Below are 24,095 nucleotides of genomic sequence, written 5' to 3'. Positions count from 1 at the left end.
ACACTCAGGAAAATACAAGTGGGATGAGCTGACCCCTGCCTCCTTTTATGGCAAAGGTGACATCTCAGTTCACAAGGCACAGGACTTCAGTATTGAATACCTACCCTTACTAGCCCTGGGAGCTTCTTAATGGTACCTTCCTAAAGCACATGGCTAACTATGTCATTCCCCTGGTCAAGAAACCCAAATGGTTCCCTATTACCTCTAGAATAAAATACAAACTCCTCAGTTCAACATTTAAAGCCCTTTATATTTCATCACTACACCTATCGTAGCTACTAAGGGACCAGACCCTTCTTAACCAATTAATCAATAAGTATTTCTAAGAGTATTTCTTAGTATTTCTATTTATAGGAGGTTATGCTAGACCCCAGCCAATGACAGTCCCTATTCTCAAGGACACCTAAATTTCAAGTACGTGCCAAATAAATGCAGTGACTGCCGTGAGGGGGATGGGCAGGAAGCAGGAAGGGCTTCTTGAAGGTGGGGGCACTCGAGCTGAGACTTGAAGGTGCTGGGTTAAGAGTGTGGATGACTTAGGGCAGCCCCCTTCCCACTGTTGGAAAAAGGACCCAAAGCTCCTGTCTTACTAACGCAAGCACAGGCTTTGGCTCTATAAATGACAACATACGGCTTGTGAAGGCATATGTTCAAACATCCAGTGGTTGGGGGTGAGGGAGGGAATTTCAGGAATAAGGGACAGCCCCTGGGAAAACCCAGAGGCAGTCAATCAAGCCAACAAGCATTTTGTAAGCACCTACTACAAGCCAAGAACTGTACTAGGGGGAAAATTAGGCCCATCCAAGATCCATCCAGATAAGCGGGAGGTAATCTCAGAGGGAAGGCACTGGACTAAGAGAGGGTTCCTTCAGAAGGGGAATCTGAGCTGTCCTGAAGCCAGGAAAACCTTGAATTGTATATGTGGGGCAGCAAGAAGGCCAATGCGGCCAGACCAGAGAGTTCATGACAGCTGAGATCTGTGATCAGCCTGGAAACACAAAAGGCCTGGAGCCAGACTATGAAAACCTCTATTTCCTGGCACTGCATGTGACCTCACAACTTTCTGCCCCAGACAGTTCTGAAAATGCAGGGATATCAAGCCTCCTTAACTGGCTAGTCCGTCTATCTTCTGTCCTGCAGCACCAGGGCTGGCCAAGTCTAGGGAAGAAACCAAGTCTCCCACCCTGCACCTGTGGACCCAGACCCTCCCCACCTGCCCATCGCCCCCTACCCGTTTTTCTTGGGCAGGTAAGCCTCCATGTCAAAGAAGATATTCTGCCTTTCCTTGATGCTGGCACTCATCTGCTGAATGAGGTCGGCCTCTTCACAGTTGGCATGCCGCTTACACCTGTTGTTGAGATGAAAAGGGAAAGGGGTGGGAGTGTTGGCTCAGCTAGCTGCCAGCATGTCTAGACACTCCCAGGTCTGGGCATGCAAAGGCATCACTACCACCCCCCTCACTTTAAGCCTACAGTCAAGGCTTCTTAACCACGCAACAGAGAATAAAGTGCACTCACTCTGGAATCACAGGACCTGAGTTCAAATCCTACCTCTAGACAGTATATGCATGACCTCAGGGCAAGTCACTTCACCAACATGAGCCTTGGTTTCCCCATATATAAAATGAAAGGGCTGGACTAAGATGTCTCCAACTCTACATCTATGATCCCGCCTTCTGCCTCAGTTTACCTTCTGTATAACAGAAACAATCAAACTGACAAGCATTTATTTCCTGCATGACAGACATTAGCGATGCAAAAACCAGAAAGGAACTCAGGAAGACAGTCCCTGCCCTCAGGGAGCTTATGTTCTACTTACAATCAAACTTGCCCCATGACACTTAGGGGGAATGTCATGTGAATTAACAGGAGGGCAAGTACTTGGGAATAAAAAGGTAATAATAATATGTGGTCTGAGTATCCTTCCTCAGCAAAACCTCTTCCCCCAAACTGGAAAAACAGCTCAGAGGGCACACCCACCTCCTGGAGGGCCAGCGGTATGACCTCTACCCTGCATTAGACTTCAAGGCAAAGCTGGGCGAATGAATGTAAACCACCTGGGGTCACTCACAAAAACAAAGGCCATGCTGACATTATTAAGACAGGAGCTTTCAGTTCCTTTTCCAACAGCGGGGAGAGTTTGCCCTAAGGCATCGGCACTCCCAGGACAGTCTCCCTTGCAACCAAAGGGCACTTGTTTGTAAATTGAGGGTCTATAATCTTGTAACTAGGTCTTCCGCCTGCTAAACACTGGAAAAGAACTTTTTTAAGGCACTGAGATGGCAGGATCATAGATTTAGAACTGGAAGGCGTCTGTCAGTCTAGAAAGATGCCCTCATTTCACTGATGAGGAAAAGAGACCCAGAGAATAGAAGGCACTTGCCCCAGGTCACATGGGCAGTAAACAGCAGAGGGGAGATGCAAATCCTCTGACTCCAAATCCAGAGCTCTCCTATAAAGATCTGCTGCCTCCCCTCCCCAACCCCCTCAATCCCAGGAGAGCTAGAAGTTTCAAACCAGTTGGAACCTAGATGTGTGGATCCCTTTACTCCGGGCCCAGGAAACTGACTGATCCAAAATATCAGTTTGGGTCAGAATTATCTGTTTATGGGTTTATCCTGTACTATTTTGGCTGTTCTCTGAGAGCAGAGCCACAGTCCCACCAGGGCCCAGCATGGTGCTCTGCATACAGCAGGCATTTAATAAATGTTTGTGTAGTAGAAATGACAATGGCAGCTGGGTTTTACATAGTACTCAGTGCTATCAAAAATGACATGGGGGCAGTTTGGTACAGTAGAAAGCAGGATGAAAGTGGAGTATAAGGGCTTGAGTTCAAATCCCATCAATGCTATTTATCAGCTGTGTGACCTTGGGTCATTCACTGTCTCTCTGAGGCTCAGTTTCCTGTAAAACGAGGGCTTTGGACTTGAAGGTCTTGGATGCTGTGCTCTAAGGGAGCGGGCTTCTTGAGGGCAGGGACTGTTGTATCCCAGCACTTAGCATAGTGCCTGGCACATAAGAAATTTATAATGACTGATTATGATATCCATGATCATATTTATACCTGTGACATCATCAGCACAGATATCATCAACCCCCAGAGAGGGCAAGGAAGTTGGGGAAGTGAGTAGGAAGGAGCGGAGGCCAGGCTGTTTACACCTAGGGCCAGCCCTCTCTCTGGTATACTGCCCTGTTTCCTGCGAAGGAGGCAAGAGTTAGTATGATATTTTATTCACTGAAATTAGCTTGACTGCAAATGTCCCCTAACTGAGTTTAGGTATTTGTTTTAGCATTCAATACCCAGCTTTTAGTAGGAATAAAGAATTGAACCTGTTATTTCATTAATTCAGGGAACTCCCGGGTGAGGAAACTCCTTTTACCAATGCAGGCAAGCCCCTTCTCTGCAATTCACCCTTAGAGAGTTGCCTGGGAGGGCCCAGAGAGAGGATAAATGGCTTGCCCAAGTCAATCTGTCAGAGGCAGGATTTTTTTAAACTCAGGGGCTTCCTGACTATGAGGAAAGCTCTCTATCCACTGTACTAGACTGCCTCTCCTAAATATTCAACAGGCACAGAAAGAAGAAAGGAAAGGAAGGAGAGATGAAGGGGAGAACTAGGGAAAGGAAGAAAAAGAAGAAAGAACTAGAGAGAGGAAAAGAGGGAGGAAGGAAGGAACAAAAAGAAGAAGGGAGGGAGGCAAGAACTAGAGAAAGAGAACACAGGGAAGAAGGGAGAGAGGGAAAGGATGAAGAAGAGAGAAAAGGAGGGATGAAAAGGGGGAAGAATAGAAAAGGAGGGAGGGAGGGAGAGAGGGAAAGTAGGAGTATAGGTGAAATTCAAAGCCTGACTCAGTCAGCAATGGGGCGTTACTAATTGAGACATGGGATAAGACAGAGCCAAACTGGTCCTGGAGTCAGAGATGCGGCCAAGTCCCCTCCCTCCTTGCCCCGTGCCCCAGGCTGGAGGTCAATGGGCAAGCAGCTTGTCCTCACTCACCTCTGGAGACTCCCCTTGAGGTCTGACAGTCGCTTCTTCTGCTTGCCGATGGAGCTACTACAGGAGGCCTGAAGAGTGGTCAGTTCTTCCAGCTTCTGCCTATATACCTTGTGGGTTTCCTAGAAAGAAGAGAGAGGAAGCTTCATGAGACAAGGCCACAAAGGCGGCATCTGAAAACCTTTAGCTTCAGAAGGGACTGATACAGAACAGCTCAACATGTCCCGCCTGACGAGGAAACCATGTCACCGGGACCACCAAGAATGGAGGGAATTCCCAAAGGCTCGGGCAGGAACAGAGATGCGCCAAACAAAGCACAGGGCCCACTTTCAGAAGACGAGGGCAATCCACCAACAACGGTGAACACACATGTTCTGTTCACCGTGAGAGGCTAACCAAAACTGTGCAAACTCAGGGAATCAACAAGGAGAATAAAACATGCAAACAGTCTGTGTTGGCAGGGCTGTGGGACGGCAGGCACGCCCATATACTGCTGGTGGAGTGTGAACCGAGCCAACCAATGATGTGGATTATCTGACAAATGTCACTCCATTGTTCATAACTTATTTTCCAGTGATCCTTCAGCTTTGCGTGTAATCTAAGGAGGTCAAAGACAGAAAGTAAGACCCTATGTGAGCTGAAATATTTACAACAGGACTTTTTGTGGTAGCACAGAACTGGAACTAAGTGGGGACCCTCGGACTAGAGAATGGCTACACAGTCATATGAGTGTAATGGAATATTACAGCCAGTTAGAAATGGCAAGCTGGAGGAATTCAGAAGAACATCTGAGAGAACGCTGATTTGGGGTCAGAGAACCTGGGCTCATATCCCACCTCTGCCACCAGGGGTAGCTAGATGGACCAGTGCAGGACCTGGAGTCAGAAAGACCTGGGTTCAAACCCTACCTCAAAAAAAAATCTACCTCTACTGGGTGATATGACCTTTGGCAGGTCACATAACTTTTACCAACCTCAGTTCCTCATCTGTAAAATGGGGTCAAAAAGGACCTACCTCCTGAGATTTCTGTGAGGATCAAGTGAGAAAACATGTTGTAAAGTGTTTTGCAAACTTTAGGAGCAGCTAGATAGCATAGTGGATAGAGTACTGACCCTGGAGTCAAGAGGACCCGAGTTCGAATGTGACCTCAGACACCTAGCTGTGTGACCCCAGACAATTTACTTAACCCCAATTGCCTCCAGAAGAAGAGAAAAAGAAGAAACAGCAGCAGCAAACCTTGAAGCATCCTATGAATGCTATTATTAATAATAATAGCAATATAAATAAACATGTGACCTTGGGCATGGCTCTCCACATCTCAGTTTCTTTTTCTGTAAAATTGTGGGGTTATACTAGACGGCTTCTAATGTACTTTCTTTTGGGGGGAATATTTTACTTTTTTATTATGAATTTAACAATCATCAATACAAAGAATAGACAAAAGGATTGTGCATGAAGCCACAAATTCCTATTACATACAATTTGTTTTTAATAAGGTATAGTAAATTTATCACCATAGTAACAAAATGGCCTTGTTTGCATTTCCGCTACCCCCCACCCAAATGTTTAGTTTTCTTGGAATTTTTGGGTTTTATTAATGGTGAGATTACACATGTGTGTATTATGTGTATATATACGTATCTATGTGTGTGTCACTTCCTATTGACTCCTGCCTCTGAGAACTCTCTTTTACACCAAATAAGCTTTCACAGCAAACAAATCAACACATTTATTGTCACTCAGTTGTTTCAGTCATGTCTGATTCCTGGTTACCCCATTTGGGGTTTTCTTGGCAGAGATACTGGAGTTGTTTACCATTTTCTTCTCCAGTTCATTTTTCAGATGAGGAAACTGAGGCAAACAGGGTAAAGTGACTTGCCCAGGGTCACACAGCTAGGAAGTGTCTGAAGCTGCATTTAAACTCAGGTCTTCCAGACTCCAGGCCTGGCACTCTGTGCACTTTGGCACCCCCAGCACCGTCCCCTCCACCTCTCAAACTATAATCACATGGTTTGTATGGCTGATGCAAAGAAGAAAAGGAGAACCAGGAAGACAGTATATTTAGAGAATGGCTTCAATAACATAAATCAAGACAGCACAAACAGATAACAGAACTGGTCAAATGTAATGATCAAGTCTGGTTCTAGAAGACTGAAGCCAAAACACTGTCTTCTGTACTGTGACCTGAATGTATGATCTTGGACAAGTCATTTACCTTGTCTGGGCCTCTGTTTCCTCATCCATAAAAGAGTTGTATTCAGTAACTCCTAAGGTCCCTTCTAGTTCTTAACCTATGATCCTATCCTGCAGCTAGGTGGCACCACAGTGCCCAGAGTGCCAGGCCTGGAGTCAGGAAGATTAACCTTCACAAGTTCAAATCCTAGCTCTGTGACCCTGGACAAGTCACTTAACCCCATATGCCTCAGTTTCTTCATCTGTAAAATGAGCTGGAAAAGGAAATGGCAAACCACTCTAGTAATTCTGCCATGAAAACCCCAAATGAGGCTATGGAGAGTTGGACATGATTAAATATCATCTTTCTTCCCAGAAGCAAATGGGGGACTATGGGTGCAAACTGCACCACCTTATGTTAGCAGCATTCACACTATTAAATAGCTTTCCTTAAGTTTTGCTGACATCAAAAAGGAGAAGAGAACATGGTGAGGGTTACCGGGAAGCAGCCATGATGTAAAAACAACAACAAACTTCATGCCTAAAACAGTTTAGAGAACAGATCATACATCAGTTACGATCTGATGTGCATGGTCAACATGGGGCGTACAAGCCTGTGCATAACCATACTGCCTGAAGACAGACGAATCTCTAGAGATGTGATTAAGAAGACCCCTTTTTATTTGGCTTTTTTTTTTTTTTTTGGAGAGGGGAAGCCAGGGCAGTTGGGATTAAGGGACTTGCCCAAGGTCACCCAGTTAGTAAATGTTAAGTGTCTGAGTTCAGATTTGAACGCAGGTCCTCCTGACTCCAGGGCTGGTGCTCTATTCATTGTGCCACCTAGCCACCCCAAGAAGACCCTTTAAAATCACTTTAAAGCAGGACTGGATTCATGGTAGCTTTTTCATCACGGACTTTCTCAGTGTCTAAGTCCAACTATCTCCTGTGTAGTATAAGGGAGGGCCTCATACTAGAAAAGACTGAGAAACACTGGTGTAAACTGGAAACTTCATGAAGGCAGGGAGAAGTCAGATCCAAACTTTGCCTCTTCCCCCAGAGAGCAGTACAGGGCATGCACCCCACAGGTATTTATCCATCACTCATTAAACATTCAGCATCTGCCAAGGAGCCAGACCTTGTGCCAGGTGCTGACCCAAGGCCACCCTCCAGAAACGCCCATTCCAATATAACCCTTTGTTATGGGAATGTGAATTTAAGATCTTCCCTGCCCTTAGGACCTTTGATAGGCTTAAGTGCACCTGGAGCCTGTGGTGTGAGTCTCGTTTTTTTCAGGAGATACTTTGTGATTGGGCAGTGGGTCAAGAGGGTTGTGACATTCTCTGAGCCAGGAGAAGGCTATATAAACCCTGATGTGAGGCTTTGTTTCAGAGCTCACTTTGAGAAGTGTTCTGTGATTTGACCAGACAAGACTCTGGGCAGCCGCTGAGCCCCCTCAGCTTTGAAAACCCAGATGTTGGTGCTTCCCTCTCTGGTAACTGTGACTAGGTATGGACGTAACAGTCAGACAGCTGGAGGCCTGTCTGCTTGAAATGTTTCTGTCTTCTTGTAACTTCTGCTTATAACTTCTGTCTGTATACTCTGAAGTTCGGGGTGCTGACTTTTTCCACTGAATTAGGTAAATGATATGTTTGATTGATTAAAGCAAGATTGTTAACCCACTCTGAGTTGCTTTCCTTTAGAAAAGCAGATCTAAGAACCTGTGTTGGCAGCCACCCTGGGGATGCTGGGGTGCTTGCCGCTACACCCATGTGGTTAGGGCTGGAGCGCAGGGGGCAGTACCCGGGAGAAAAGCAACCAGCAGGATGGATAATGAAAGAACTGTTTTTGGCCTGGACTTGTCATGTCATTGGCTTAGGAAACATTCCTTAAGAAAACCCCCCTTTCAAAGTGGACTGGTAAGTGCTGGAGTCTTTAATAGTTGACTGCCTGAGACAGCAAGAGGTAGAGTTATAGCAACAGTGGGCAGCTAGGGGGCGCCACAGTGGTTAGCGCACCAGGCCCGGAGTCAGGAAGACCCATCTTCATGAGTTCAAATCTAGTCTTGGATACTTCCTAGCTGTGGGACCCTGGGCAAGTCACTTTACCCATTTGCCTCAGTTTCGTCATATGGAAAATGAGCTGGAGAAGGAAATGGCACAAAAATCTCTGCCAAGAAAACCCAAATGAAGAGAGACACAACTGTAAACAACTGAACAATAGTCGTACTAGTAGTAATAGCAGAAACAGCAGGATCGGCAGCAGTAGTAATAATGGCATTTAAATAGCACTTTAAGATCTGTAAGCACCTCACCAATATTATCTCATTTGATTCTCATCACCCAAGTGTCTGAGGCAGGATTGGAATTTAGGTCTTCCTGACTCCAGGCCTCGCTGCCATCCTGTTATTTCACTGGCACAGGGAGCTCCCTTGGAGAAGCCACCTTCTGATCAAAGCAGACTGACCACTACTCTGCAGTTTCTAGGACTGGGGACGCCAAAAGGCGACTGTGACTTGCCCAGAGTCACAGAACCAATCAGAACCAAAGCCCAGGGTTTTCTGACACTAGCCACAGGAGCTCTGGATACATGGACCATGAAAAAAAATAAAGATGGTGCATCCAAGCAGTGACATTAGAACTGCCATGGGGAAACACAAGGGCACAGGTGGTTCTGGGGGTAGGAAGGATAGAGGGAGGGAGGTCAGAGATCAGAGGGGCTTGAGGTGTCAAGGCAAGGATCAGAGCAGCTCAACATGCAGGGCTAGAGGGAGACCTGAGAGGTCATCGAGCCCAACCCTGCTCCCCTGCTCCCCTGTCCTCCCCACCCCAATTTTACAGGCTGCCTTGTCTGAGGTCCTGTGGGTGGCACGGGGTCAAGCCTGGTCTCAAACTTGGTCCCAGGCCCAAGGGTTCCTGAGCGTTCTCTGCACCGCCACCAGCTGTGTCTAAGGCACTGGAGATGAAAACAGCCCAGGTGCCCAGCATCGGTAGGTGAGCAGGAGGTGCTTCAGATCCCCAAGGGGCAGGAATCAACCGATAAACAGCTTGTGGCAGAAGCTGAGACACCTGGGAGGCCCTCCAGGAGGGGTCCCTCCGTCCTGCAGACTCCTGAGAGCACTGAGCGCTGGCACCGCTTGGCACAAGCCACACTGTATCATTAAGCATCAAAAATACCCAGGGCATAGATTCAGGGCTGGAGGGGCCACTGGAGGCGATCTCGCTCAACCCTCTCATTTTTCAGATGAGGTAACTGAGGCCTGGAGAGGTAACAGGACCATCGGGTGGGATGGGACCTTAGAGGTCACTTAGCCCAATGCCCTTAATTTTACAAATGAGGAAACTGAGTCCAGGCAAGATGATGAGGCTTCCCACGCCCACTCAAAGGCAGGACTTGAATCCACATCTTCATCATCGAAATCCAGTGATCCTTCCACAATACAGTGTCTCCTAACACGTCCCTGCCCACTTCTTAAGGTTTCCAAAGCAGGCTCCCCTCCATAATAACCCTATGAGGCAGGCAATCTGTTTGCCAATTTTTCCATTTTAGAGGGAGGGAAGGTAAGACTCAGAAAGACAAATCGCTTGACCCTTATGAAAATCTAGAGAGCTTGGCAGGACCCCTAATCTCCATCTGCACTGTGAATCCTAGGCTGCCCTTTGCACATGAAGACCCCCAAGCCTCAGAATTAGAAGAGACCATTTATCTGACTAAAACAATGCCGGGGCCACTGTCTTTTAAAAAATGACTTCTGCAGAGCCAATAATCATATCCTCTGCTCAGATCTCCCAGGATATTGGCCCACATTCACTTCCTCCTCCTCCTCCCCGGAGGGTACAGAAGAACTTGGCACATCTCCCACCTCTGTGCCTTTGTATAAGCATAAGCTGTTACCTCCATTCCCGGCTTGTGCCCCCTCCTCCTGCTCCTCACCCTGCCTCGGAAAATCCTGAGCTTCTGTCAAGGCCCAGCTCATGCGCCATCTCCCACAGAAAGCCCTCCCTGATTTCCCTATCGCCCAACCCCAAATTATCATGTATATCCTTTTTTTTTGGAGGGGCAAAGGCTGGGCAATTGGGGTTAAGTGACTCGCCCAAGGTCACACGGCCAATAAGTGTTAAGTGTCTGAGGTCACATTTGAACTCAGGTCCTCCAGACTCCAGGGCCTGTGCCACCTAGCCATCCCTGTGTATACACTTCTTTTGGCTTATTGTGTCCCTCCCAGGAGAGCGTAAGCTTCTTGAAGGATGGGGGAGGGAAAAGGAACGTGTTTCTCCCCTTGTCTTTGCATCACTAGTGGCCAGCACAGTGCATGGCACGCGGTCTGGACTTAATGCATAATGCAGAGGGCTGTCACAGATGCTCCAGAAGGCTGGCTGAAGTCAAAGGAGTGTGGATGCAGAGGGGGGAAGGCCTTAGGGATTCCAGTCAACCCCATTTATTGGGCAGCTCCCCTTTATACAGGAGTATAAAGTTTATAAAGCGCTTTACCAACATTCTCCGGTTTGATCCTAACACTAATGCTACAGGTTGAGTGCCATTATTATCCCCATTTTACAGATGCCTAAACTGAGCCTGAGAGGTTTAGTGACTTGCCCAGGGTCACACAGCAAGGAAGTCAGAGGCAGGATTCAAACTCCGGCCTTGCTGACTCCAAGTCCAGGCCTCTATCCACTGGACCACCCAGCTACTTTACGAAGCCGCCAGGGACCTGCCCACTGCTCCTGGTCACAGATGGTAAGTGTCAAAGGCAGGGCTCCTGCAGTGAGTCAGCCACTAAGAAGGCGTGGAAGCTGGCTCGCCTGACTCCCAGCCTTTCTTTTCCAGCCAAACCAGTCTCCTCTTTTGTTGCCGGCTCTAGCGTGTGGGGCGGAGGATCATCAGACACGCTGGCCCAGAGATGCTACTCAGGCTCTGAAAATAACCCGGGGGGGGGGGGGGAGGGACTGGGGCAAATGTGGAAGACCCTCCCTCCCTGGGCTGGGAGGACTGAGAGGGCACAGTGCCCCCAACTCCACCTGACCCAGGAACGCTCTCCTGATAAAAAGAACTTAAAGTCTGATTCTCTGAGAGGGGCCTTGAGGGAAGGTGGTCTCTCCCAGGATGCAGCAGTCCCTTCTGGGTGCTCATGTGTTCAAAGCAGGGCATGCATTAATCACAAACAAGTCGGCTTCCGTCAGGAATGAGGGACATCTGCGTAAACCTCTCTGCCCTCTTGAGATTCTGCCCCGTTGGGCTCAATGACACCAAGGCCCGTACAGCTGGGGAACAGCTGGAGATGGCTGCAGACAAAGCAGGGCAGGAGAGGTCCAGGATTGGGGGAAGAGGGGCCAAAAGGGAAGGATCATCGCGGCAGCCATCCTCTCGATAACTGAGACCAAGGAAGGAATTAGGTCTTGCAATGATCTCACTTGGGCCCTCCAACAGAGGCAGCAGCAGCTAAGTGAATCAATGGGCTCAGAGAAGTCCCTTGACATTGACATTCACTAGCTGTAGGACCCTATGCAAGGCACATAACCCTCCGTGCCTCAGTTTCCTCAACTGTCAAATGAGCTGGAGAAGAAAATGTCAAACCACTCCAGTACCTCTGCCAAGAAAACCCCAAACAGGACCACGAAGAGTCTAATATAGGTCACAGGTGAGATTGAGGCTACCTCTTTACCAACTCTTTCTCTACAATGCTTCTCACACCCACAGGTGCCTCCAGGAGCAAGAGACAGCAGTGTGGGATGGATAGGTGGTGCAGTAAATAGTGCACCGGTCCTGGAGTCAGGAGGACCTGAGTTCAAATCCAATCTCAGACAGTTAACACTTACTAGCCGTGTGACCTTGGGCAAGTCATAACCCCAACTGCCCTTCCTTCCCCCCGCCAAAAAGAAAAAAAAAAGACAGCAGTGGGCAGCCAGCCCTTTCCAAGATGCAGGGCCTCATCACCATGGCACCCTCTCAATCTTGACCCTTTGGTTTAAATTTGACCTAATCCTCTACTCTTGAATCCCACTAGCTATGGTCCTAACAAGGATGTTCCCTTGCCAAACCCCAACCTTTGATCACTCCCCCATCAGCCTCCTCTCTTTCTACTCACTAGTCTATTGAACAGAGCTGGGGGACGTCACTAGCCAGAGCCAACCATTATAAATTAATGTTACCTAATCCCAACTGGGGGAATCCCACTGCTGTCTGGCAATCTTTCTACTCCTCCCTGGGTGACTCTTTCCTGCTCTGCACAGAGACTATCCCAAACCTCTTCTTCTCCCCTCAAGCCTCCCACTTTACCCCTCATACATGAGGTCTTCGGCTGTGAGCTCCCTCTCCTCTGCTTCTCCCCTCACTGCCCCCTGACATCATTCTATCCTCACCTCCTTTACTTCAGTCTTTGATGGACTCTTACCCCCTCAATATGCACCCCTGGTCCTGTCTTCTCCAGCAGATTGCCCCCACAATCATTCCCCGCCTCTCACCTTTCATTTCACCTTACCCATCAGCAGCTTCTCTGCTGCCTACAAAAACTCTCCTAAGTCCCCCAAACCTTAAAAAAACTCTCATTTGATCTGACAATCTCTTGCCTTTCTCAAACTCCTTGAAAAAGCCTTCTACTCCTGCCTCTCCACTTTCTTCTAAATCCTCTTAGATCTGGCTTCCAATCTCATCACTAAGTCACCAATGACCTTTTCCAAAAAATAAACTTGACATACAAAAATGATGACTTCTATGCCCAAAGACCAGGAAAAAGAAATTTATCTGTGAAACTATGAACCCAGCTGTCCCTGCTGCCTGGAACTCTCTCCCTCCTCACCTCGGCTTCTTAGCTACCCTGGCTCCTCTCACATCTCAGCTAGGATCCCTTCTGTCAGTCCTCCCCCAAGGCTTTCTCCAATTTCTGCTGTCTACAGCTTGTCTGTCCCGAGCTATCTGCAAGCTGTCTCTCCCATTAAAGCATGAGCTTCTTGAGAGCTAGTACTGCCTGGTTTTTTGCCTTTTCTTTGCATCCTAAGCACTTAGCACCGTCGCTGGAACATAGTAGAATCTTAACAATTAATAACTGACTGACTGAATCTCACTTATGCACACTTGCCCTTTTTTTTCATGTATAGAACAAATTTAACACGGTGACTCCAATGCTAGCCTGGATCTGTCTTGTCTTAACTTCCTTTGGCTCCCTTCTTCGTATCTTATAATTGTTCCATTGACTTATTAACACTACTCCCTTCCCCCATACAAGTCCTCCGCCCCCAACTCCCCCCAAAATAAATTCTTTCCCTTTCCCTTATCACACACAAGCATTATCAAGAAAACCAGAATTGGCCATGTCTCCCTACGCCCCTGTAGTCCACCACCTCTCAATCAAGAGGAATGGGCATGCTTCATCATTGGGTTGTTTTTTTTTTTACTTTTTGGAGGGGGGAATGTGGGGCAATTGGGGTTAAATGACTTGCCCAAGGTCACACAGCTAGTAAGTGTTAAGTGTCTGAGAACTCAAGTCCTCCTGACTCCAGGGCCGGTGCTCTATTCACTGTCCCACCTAGCCACCCCTATCACTGGTCTTTTAATGGAGCTATCCCTGTATCAGAGTTCTTAAATCGTTCAAAGTCACAGACAATCTCAATCACCAAACTGGACAGACTCTTTTCAATCCTGTCTCTGCAGCTTTTGCCACTGCTGACTTCCTTCTCTTCCTGGAGAATACTTTTTTCCTCTGGTTCCTTTTTTTTTGGGGGGGGGGGTGACACTGGCCTATCCAGGTTTTCCTTCTAAGTGTCTGACTGATCCCTTTTTGTCTCTTTTGCTGGATGGATTGCCAATTCTATTATGGTGTCAAACTCACACAGAAATGGAAGTCGTATATGTGAGTGTGTGTATATATGTGTAAAGTTATACATAGACAGGGCACAGGACCAACTGAATAGGAAGGGATGATACTTAAAAGGTGAAATCAAGAGGTGAGAGAGGAATATAATGAGAGGAGATGGGGAGAGACAGAATGGGGTAAACTATCTCATATAGAAGAGGCGAGAGAAAATGGTTACAATGGAGGGGAGGTATAGGAAGGCAAAAGGGAATGGGTCAACCTTATTCTCATTGAATTTGGCTCAGGGAGGGAATGACATACACACTCAATAGGGTATCTCACCCTACAGGAGAGTAGGGGGGAAGGGGATGAGAGTGGGGATGATGGAAGGGAGGGGAGGGAAGTTGGAAGCACATACTTTTGAAAAGGGACAGGATCAAAGTAGAGAATAGAACAAATGGGGGGTGGAATGGGATGGTAGGAAATATAGTCTTTCACAATATATCCGCTACGGAAATGTTTTGCATTAGCTACACAAGTACAACCTATATTGAATTGCTTATCTTCCCAGTGAGGGTGGGTGACAAGAGAGGAAGGGAAAGAATCTGGAATTGAGAGTTTTAAAATCAAATGTTTAAAAATATATGTAAATATTATTATTATTATTTTACATGTAACTGGAAAATGAGATATACAGGCACTGGGGCACAGAGATCCTCAGTGCCCTACTGGAAAGTCAGAGAGGGGATGGGGGAAGATATGGGAGAGAACAGATTGGGAGCGGGGATATTCAGTGGGAACGCTGTTTGGGGGTGGTGGGTAGGGAAAAATGGGGAGAAAATTTGTAACTAAAAACCTTGTGGAAATGAATAATGTAAACTAAAAAATAGAAAAGAGAGAAAAAAATTAAAATAAAAAGAAATGTATAATGAGATGCTTTTAGGGAAAAAAAAAAAAGGCAGTCGTTCATCCATACATCCATGGGTTGATTTAGTTGGAAAATAGAATGCTGTGTCTTGTTGTATTTTTATTTGTTATTAAATATTTATCAATTCTCTTTTAATCAGGTTAGTTCACATTGTGGAAGGACAGCTCATATCTACAGCAGGCCTTGTCCCCAAGGCTTAGCCCCAAGCCCTCTGCTCTTCTCTGTATACTCTGGGTGACTTCATCGGCTCTCCGGAGTGCAATTACCCCCTCTACATGGATGATTCCCTGATCTAGATATTTGGCCTAGAACTCTCTCCTGAGTTCTAGTCTTCCATCTCAAACTGCCTTTTGGACATGGCGCCCCACAGACATCTCAAACTCAACACATCCCAAACCAAGCTCATTCTCTTCCTCCAAACCCAGCCCTCCTCTGAACTGAACTGCCCTGTTCCAGGGGCCTTTGGACTCCCCGGTCAGAAACTTCTCATGCTGACTACAAACAAATCCTTCCAGTTCACCAAGTTCACCATAATGGTAATCAACAATAATATTCTCAAATTCTACCTTTGGTAAAATGTAAAAAAAAAGCATGACTGCACATGTATAACCTATATCAAATTGCCTTGTCAATGACAAGGAAGGGGAGGGACGGAAAGAATTTGGAACTCAATATTCTTAAAAAATGAATGTTAAATTGGGTATAATACCCTAAGGAAAGTAGGGGGGAAGGGGATAAGAGGGGGGATGATAGAAGGGAGGGCAGACTGGGGGAAAGGGTAGTTAGAAGCAAACACTTTTGAAAAGGGACAGGGTCAAAGTAGAAAATAGAATAAATGAGGGGTAGGATAGAATGGAGGGAAATATAGTTAGTCTTTCACAATATAACTACTATGGAAATGATTTCGGTAACTACACATGTACAACCTATATTGAATTGCTTATCTTCCCAGTGGGGGTAGGTGAGGAGAGAAGGGAAAGAATCTGGAAATGAAAGCTTTAAAAACAAATGTTTAAAAAAAAAATTGTTTTTTACATGCAACTGGGAAATAAGATATACAGGCACTGGGGTATAGAAATCCATCTTGCCCTACTAGAAAGTTAGAGGGGAGATGAGGAAGGATATAAGAGAGAACAGATTGGGGAATGGGGTATTCAGTAGGCTTGCTATTTTGGGGTAGGGATAGAGGAAAGATGGGGAGAAAATTTGTAACTCAAAATCTTGTGGAAATGAATATTGAAAACTAAAAATAAACCAAAAAAATTATCAAAAAAAAACAACAAATGTTAACAATTGTTTTTGCATGTAATTGAGGAAAAAATAAAATATTAAATCTAAAAAATTTTTAAATGTCAAAAAAAATTGCTTTTTGTGGGAGGAAAAAAAGACAAACTGGATATAACAGAAGGAAGAAAAAGAAACAAGCATTTATTAAGCACCTACCGCATGCTAAACACTTTTAAGTGACTTGCCCAGAGTCACACATCTAGTAAATATCTGAGGCAGGATTTGAATGCAGGTCTTCCTGACTCCAGGCACAGCACTACCCAGCTGCCTCTGTAAACACAGGAGTTCACCCTTCCAAAATTTTATATACAATCCTTTAAAAAAAAAAAAGTCTTTGCACACTGGAAAATTCATGATTTTTGATGAGTTTCTGATAAAATGTTTTTTTTTTAATGAAAATAAATAAAACCGAATACTATAGCAACAACAGTGATGGGATATCATTAAACAATTAAGTCTTCCAGGTTTGCAACTTTCTCCTCATCCTCAACTCTTCCCTCTCACACATTCAATCAGCTGCCAAGTTTTGTTGGCTCTACCCCCACCCCCCACACACCATCTCTCTCATATCCATCCCCTTCTCTCCACTCAAAAAAAATCACCAGAATGCAGCCCCCTCTCCAGCTCTCCTCTAGATTACTGCCATCGCCTCCTAACTGACCTCTCAACCCCCAGGTTCTCCCCACTCCAATCCTTCTGCATCCACTCACTTAGCAAAGAGACTTTCTTAAGGGGCAAAATCTGACCTCCTCAATAAACACCAGTAGCTATCACCTCTGGGATGAAATATAAAAACCCCTGTATTCTGAAGTTTAAATCCCTTCATGATCCAGACCCTCACTACCTTTCCTGCCTTTTCACACATTCTTCTAGTTCCATACTTTATATGATTTAGTCCTTACACCCAGACAGACACACACACACACACACACAAGACGTTCCATCTCCTACCTCTATGCCTTGGTACTAGATGTTTTTATCAATGCTTTCCCTGCTCATTGCTACATGTTAGAATCTCATAGTGCTTCCAAGCTTCAGCTCAAGGGGCATCTTTTTGCAGAAGACATTTCCTGGTCTTCCCCGCAAACAATATTATCTTGTACCTGTCCATAGATGTCTACATATAGGCCCCCTGGCCCTAGGGATAGCATGTAAGCACCTTGAGGTAGTTTTAATACCTAATATGGTACCTGGCATACAGTAGGTGCTTAATAAAGGCTTGGCTGCTTGATAAGAATACCCTTAGGTACTTCAGGACCTGGAGTCAGGAAGACCTGCGCTCAAATCCAGCCTCAGACACTTATCAGTCTTGTGACCCTGGACTAGTCACTTAACCTGGTCTGCCTCAGCTTCCTCATCGATAAAATGGGGACAGTAATAGCACCTGCCTCCCAGGGATGTGGTGAGGGTCAAATGTGATAATATTGGTAAAGCACTTTGCAAACCTAGAATTCTACATAACAGTGTTGTTCTTCAGTTATTTTCAGTCATGCCCAACTTTCTGTGACCCCATTTGGGGTTTTCTTGGCAGAGATACTAGAGTAGTTTGCCATTTTCTTCTCCAGCTCATTTTACAAATGAGGAAACTGAGGCAAACTGAGGGTGCAGTGACTGGCCCAGGGTCACACAGCTAGTAAGTGTCTGAAGCCAGATTTGAACTTGTGAAAATGAGTCTTCCTGACTCCAGGCCTGGAGCTCCATCCAATGCACCACTTATATATGTGCATCTCTCTCAGATCTGATCATTTTTGCAGAATGCCAGAAAAGAAAGGGCAGTTTCTTTAGTTCAACCTGTACCTGAATGAGTCCCTTCCACATCAGCCCCCAATAAATGGCCAGCCCTCCGAACCCAAGCACCTCCAGTAAAAGGGGAAGCCAACTCTGGGGAGCTGCCCAGCTCACTCCAGGGCCTTCCTCCTCACCCTGGGCAGAAATCTGCCTCCACACTTCAGATTAGAAATCTATCTACCCCTACATGCACATACCGTACCATCACCTCCCAGAATATAAACTCCTTGAGGGCAGCTGAGTTTGTTTTTGTACCCCCAGGGCCTGGTACAGACTGACCAACCTCAGAGGCCCCCCTCCTCTTCAGTCCAATCTCCTTATGTTACAGATGTGGAAACTGAGACCCAGAGAGATGAGGAGACTTGCCCACAGTCACACGGGACAGAGCCACGATCTGAAACCAAGTCTCATCAGTGCTCTGAACCCATCGTGCTCTGCAGCTGCAAGGGATTATTATTGTTTGAACAATCCCAGGAAATCCAGCTCAGGAAGGGTCATGGGGCTTGGGGTTTTCCCATTTGTTGATGCCAAGTGGGCTCCCCGGCTTCCAAAGCTCCCTGCGTCTGGGGCCCTGAGTGAGAGAGACAAGACTCAGCCAAGCTCCCGCCAGCCCCAGCCACTGCCAGCATCTCGAGGGCAACAAGATGTTTAGAGTACTTTACAGGCCTTCTCTCATTGGGGCCTTGCAGCCACCCTGGGCAGAGCTACAGGTGGAAATGGTCCTACTTTACTGATGAGGAAACTGAGGCACGGGAAAGTAAAGCAGGCAGGCCACGGCCACCCAGTTACACAACGGTCATCCATCAGCTATCAGTGATTGCAACATGCCAGGTGCTGCGCTAAGCTATCGGGATGCAAAGGCAGCGACTGACCCCAGAGTTTACATTTTAATGAGGACGACACACACACACGTGTTTATATTGTATTATGTCATGTCATATATATGAGATATGGTTTCACACACACATGCAGACAGATATGTGTGTTACACACAGGAACATGTGAACACATACAAACACACATATGTGGAGATGTGTGTCTATACACACTCACATGAGACATGCATGTGTACACACACCCCATGTAGAGACAGCTCTGTGCACATGCACACATACATGCACTCACGTATGATAGCATAATGTATACATATATAGGCAGACACCTATGTAGGGTGTGTGTGTGTATAAACATTCAAGCTCCCATAGGGACAGCCATGTTGTGTAAATGACACTTAGATACATATCTACACACATACATACACCTATATATGAGCATGTGTGTATGGGCAGACACAAATCCATGTGGATATATGTGTGTGAGGATAATACACGCACACACACACATGCATTAGAGGGAAGGCAACCTTTAAGACAAAGTCCTGGCAGCGCAGGCCTGGGGAGAGCTCCCTGCACAGGGTGGCCTTTTGCTGAGCTCTGAAAGAAGCCGGGCATTCCCCTCCAGGGCTCGGCAGCCCCCAGGCCCCAGGCCTAAAAGCTCCCGGACAGCTGCCCTCGGGGAGCTGAGCCTGGCACTGCCGGCCTGGCTGGCAGAGGTTTCTGCTAAAGGGGACGGAGACAGTGAGCGAGGCAGGAACAGTGTGCCCTTGGCTCGGTGCTCCTTCTGGTGAATACTGAGCCGGGTGACTGGGGTTTCTTGCCCAGAGAGAGGTCTCCTTGCTGAGGGGACACCTGCTCAAGGCCGGCCAGAGGCTCAATCAGAGCCAATCAGCTGTCAGGACCCCTGGCCAGGCAATGTGCACAAGCAATCTGCAGGGCAGTGTGTGGTGGTGGGATCAGTGGAGACCTCAAAGTGCTGGCTGGCAGAGAAGCGCTGGTTATTATCATTGTTAATTCTGATGATAGTGCTGGATCTGGGTTCAAATTCCACCTGTATGACTTAGCAGCTACTGTGACCCTGAGCAAGTCACTTAACTTGGCTGCCTTGGTCACCTCATCTGTAAAATGGGGGGGGGGGCGCCTCTATGTTTTTCCAGCATGAAATTCATGATCCTTTGATAAAATGAAAAAGTCCCTAGACTCAAGGAGTTTACATTCTATTACAAGGAGGTACAAAATGGGAAAAGGTAAGTCTACACAGGATAACCTGAGTTACAAAGCACCAACTACGGGCATCAGGGAAGGCTTTCCATGGGCAAAGCCTTGAAGGAAGCTAGAGGATTATAAGAGGTGGAGGTGAGGGTGCACATTCCAGGCATGGCAGCCGGCACAGCCTGGACAAAGACATAGAGGCAAGAGATGAAGCATCAAGCTTCCGCCCTCTGGAAGGGAAGGCAGGTATGGGTTGGGGGAGGAGGAGGCTATAAAGGTCAGTGACCATCCCTTCTTTTCCAGCAGAGGGCCAAGAGAAGGCAGGCCCAGGCTTCTGGGCTCACTTCAGGTCAAGCAGGATGGGGGGGCCCAAGAGGTATCTACACTGTAAGCAGCAAACAGGAAACATCCATCAAAATGGCCACCTCAGCATCAGCAAGTGACCTTCTGCGGTCATACCGCAGGCCACAAAATCAGGAGCAGAAGCTGCCCTAGCTGAATACAGGCTGCCCCCGGCATCCACACCATGCTACCCCCGGCATCCACACCATGCTACCCCACCTACCAGAGTAGTGCCCAAGGGCCCAGGTCCCATCCCCCAAAGGCACGGCCAGTGCTTCTGAAAGAAAACTCAGTCCTCTCTTCCAAGTTTTAAAGGGGGGAGAGAAGGTGGGGGAGGCTCCAGCAGCCTCTGGAATTCTGCCTTCCTCCCAACCCCACCCCCGACTCAGAGGTGGGCATGCTTCCTCTTTATTCCCTAAACTGGAAAGACCAAAACCCAGGGACACCAGAGGCAGCCATAGCCCAGAGAGGGGAAGAACAGGACGTGGCAGCCGGAGGTCCCAGATGTGGCAGCCGAAGTGAACACGGAGGATAAAAAGGATTTAAACAGTGCAAACACTTGACTTGGTTAAGCTTTCTGCCCACAGCCTGCCTGGCATGCAATACTGATGCACCCCAAGCCCCTTCCTTCACACACCAAGAGAGGCCTCCCCTTGGAAATTCTGCCTGATTCACACACGACTCACTGTGACTAATTATGGTGCCTGGGTCCCAGCAGCCTTTCATTTGGGGAGCTCACGGACCTCACAGTTCACCCAGGAAGGGAAAAGGCTCCCTTGGACTGTGGTCTCTAGCCAGCACAGGAGGGATCATAGGAACAGTGAATGACCTGAACAAAGTCACTCAAGCAGCCAGGGCTGCCAGCAGGAGCCTTTCCTCCTCACCTGAGTCTCCCCCATTCACTGGCAGACTTATCTGGCTCCAAGGTCAGGTTCTCCCTCAGTCATCCACCTAAGATCTGTGGACTGAGGTGCCTCCAAAAACAGGGTTCAAATCCCATCTCTGGGACTTAGTGGCTGTGTGGTTCTGGCCAAGGTCATTAACCTCTCTGAGGTCTAGTGACCTCATTTGTAAAACCGGGACAATGCACGTGGCAGCCCGACCTCACAATGTTAGGGTATCTGGGCTGTTGGAGTTTTTCTTTAAAAAGACTGTATGAGCACTGACTCTGGAGTCAGGAGGACTTAAGTTCAAATCTGGCCTCAGAAACTTACTAGCTGTGTGACGCTAGGTAAGTCACTTTACCCTGTCTGCCTCAGTTTCCTCACCTATAAAATGAGCTGGAGAAGGAAATGGCAAACCACTTCCATGTTTCAGTGTATTCAGCCAAGAAAATCCCAAAGAGGGTCACAAAGAATCAGGCATGACTAAAAAATGACTAACACCCACGACCTGCTCCTACTCCAGGGCTTACCAGACTTTAAAAGCCCTGAGGACTGCTGGAATAGAAGCTCCTTGAGGGCAGGGCCTAGTTCAAGTTTTGTCTTTGCATGCCCAGGAACAGCATCATTTGCTGACTGATTCATGCTACTGTTACTACAATCAGGACTAAGCTTCATTAATTCTTCCAGGCTCTAGAGCCCAAGAAGAACCAAGAAGCATGGTATGGTAGGAGGCAGAATCAACTCTGGAGTCTGGAAACTAAGAGGTTCTGCCACTCACTCACAAACTCTGGGAAAAATCACCGAAGCTCTCTGGGCCTCAGTTTCCCCATCTGTAAAACAAGGGGGCAGCAGCCAATGGACTCTCATGTCCTCTGTGTGCTGTCTCCGGGCCTTGGTTTTTCTCTCTGCAGAATGAGGTCAGACGTCTGAAGCCCCTTCCATCCCCAAGCCAGTGAGCAGGGGACCACAGGCCTCTTTGTCCTTTAACCAAGGGTTCCATCTCTGCCCTCAGGCGAGGTAACCCCCAAAGCCTGGGAAAACAACAACTCACCAGCATGTAAATGACTCCTTTGCAAGCTTAGCCTGCCAAGACTTGCTATCTAATTGCTGTTAATTGCATTGATTACATAGCTCAGAAGTGTCAGCCTCCACCTCCTCAGCCCCAGCAAGGGCAGAGCAAAAGTATTCACAACAACAAACTGAAAAACCCCACCTCCCCCAACACACACACACACACACACACACACACACACACACACACTCTTCCCTTCCCTTCTTCCCACTCCCCTCAGGGATCCCAAAGACACAGAAGAAGAAAACCAAATGAGCATCAGGGGCTGGCTGAACTTTTCCCATCATCTGAGACCAGGAGAGATCTCCTGGGATAACAGGCCTTGATCCATTTTTCTTTCTTTTTTAGGGGAGGAGAAAGGAAGGGGTAGACTTAGGAATGGCTCTCAGGGTTCCAGAGTGGGATGCTACCTTGGTGGGTTTCTAGAACTTGAGGTAAAAGGGTCCTTGGAGACCCAAATAGGCCAACAACTCCATAATTGTGCAGAAGAGAAGAGTGAGGACCAGAGAAGTGCACTGCTCAGGGTGATGCCAGGGTCAAAGATCTGACTGAAGTCCATGAAGGCCAGTGAGAAGTAGGACCAGGATTTGAACCCAGGCCCTCTAGCTCCAGTGTCAGCTCTCTTTCCATGACAAGAGGAGGCCTCCCATTTTCTGAGATACTTTCCATAATACTTAGAGCTGAAAGAGCATCTAGCCCAACTGTCTCTGGGGAGGAAGAAACTAAGGCGCAAAAATAGTAAGAGGCCAGTCCAAGCTCATTCCATTTCACAGCCTCCCCAACCTTATTTGAAACCCAACTCTGGATGCTTTGGGAAGCCATCCTGAAGCCAGTGCCTGGGCTAGTGCAGCTCGGCCAACAGGGTGAGACAGACAGCAGTCAGAAGCAGAAGTTTCTGCCTTTGGCTGCCTGAAGGAAGGGAAATGAGATCCAGGCAGCCCCCTGGGCAGAGAAGCAATGTTCAGACAGATAAAGCCCCTGCAGTTACCGTCCTCAACCAAGAATAAAAGATAAACAGACTCGGCAGGCCTGCTCTCCTTGGCCAAGTCCCTTGTCCTCACAGAGGCTGGGGCAGCTTAGCTCCCCACCCCCTGGAAGGGTCACACCCTCTCAATAAGGAGAGCCTGGGAACTCTGAAACCAGGTGTACAGCGGGTCAGGGATGAGCTGAGCTGCCTTTCTTTGGGAGGCAGCCTCCTGGCCCGGGCTGACGGTTACCACCTGCAGTACTGGGGCGCACACTGCACAGGTGGCCAGGCTGTGTGACAGTCGTTAGGGCTCTGAGTGAAACCAAAGGGGGTGGTCCCCTAGTTAGCAGCTAGGTGGAGGAGAGGAAGGTGGAAATGGGAGTAGGGATGGAACACTGAGCTGGGAGAGAGTACGGAGAGTATCAAGGATGGGCAGGGGAGGTCACCCAGAAAAGAAGCTACCTCTGAGGCGCTAGTATCCCCTGGGGGGGGCACCTCCTCCCACCCCAAAGGAGCTTTCTTTTCCTCTGAGACTAGAGACCACCTACCCATGACCCCCTCCTCTCTCGAAAGCCATCAACCAACTTTCTCAAGCAGCTTGTGTGTGTGAGAGAGACAGAGACAGAGAGAGAGGAGAGAGAGGGAAGAGAGGAGAGAGAGGGGAGAGAGGAGAGAGAGGGGGAGGGGGAGAGAACGAGGGAGGGAGAGGGAGAGAGAGAGAGGAGAGGAGAGAGAGAGAGAGGGAGAGAGAGAGAGAGGAGAGAAGGAGAGAGAGGAGAGAAGGAGAGAGAGAGAGAGAGAGAGGGAGAGAGAGAGAGAGAGAGGGAGAG

At 47.6% G+C, this 24,095-nt stretch overlaps 1 protein-coding gene across 1 annotated transcript in view; it reads right to left on the bottom strand.

Annotated features, from left to right (window-relative positions):
• TMEM120B (transmembrane protein 120B) overlaps positions 1-24,095 on the bottom strand; it is a 47,381-nt gene that overhangs the window by 22,219 nt on the left and 1,067 nt on the right. Inside the window, exons 2-3 of the mRNA XM_069081828.1 lie at positions 3,995-4,113; positions 1,232-1,348 (exon numbers count right to left, since the gene is read on the bottom strand). Of these exons, the coding sequence (XP_068937929.1) occupies positions 1,232-1,348; positions 3,995-4,113 (236 nt within the window). The remainder of the gene's footprint in view (positions 1-1,231; positions 1,349-3,994; positions 4,114-24,095) is intronic.

The sequence above is a fragment of the Petaurus breviceps genome, unplaced genomic scaffold, assembly GCF_028583685.1.
Source record: "Petaurus breviceps papuanus isolate PSGF00001 unplaced genomic scaffold, PetGlider_PUasm1.0 99, whole genome shotgun sequence".
In the NCBI taxonomy this organism is placed as follows: Eukaryota; Metazoa; Chordata; class Mammalia; order Diprotodontia; family Petauridae; genus Petaurus; species Petaurus breviceps.
Note: the sequence above shows the minus strand (reverse complement) of the source record. Positions and strands in the feature narration are given on the sequence as shown.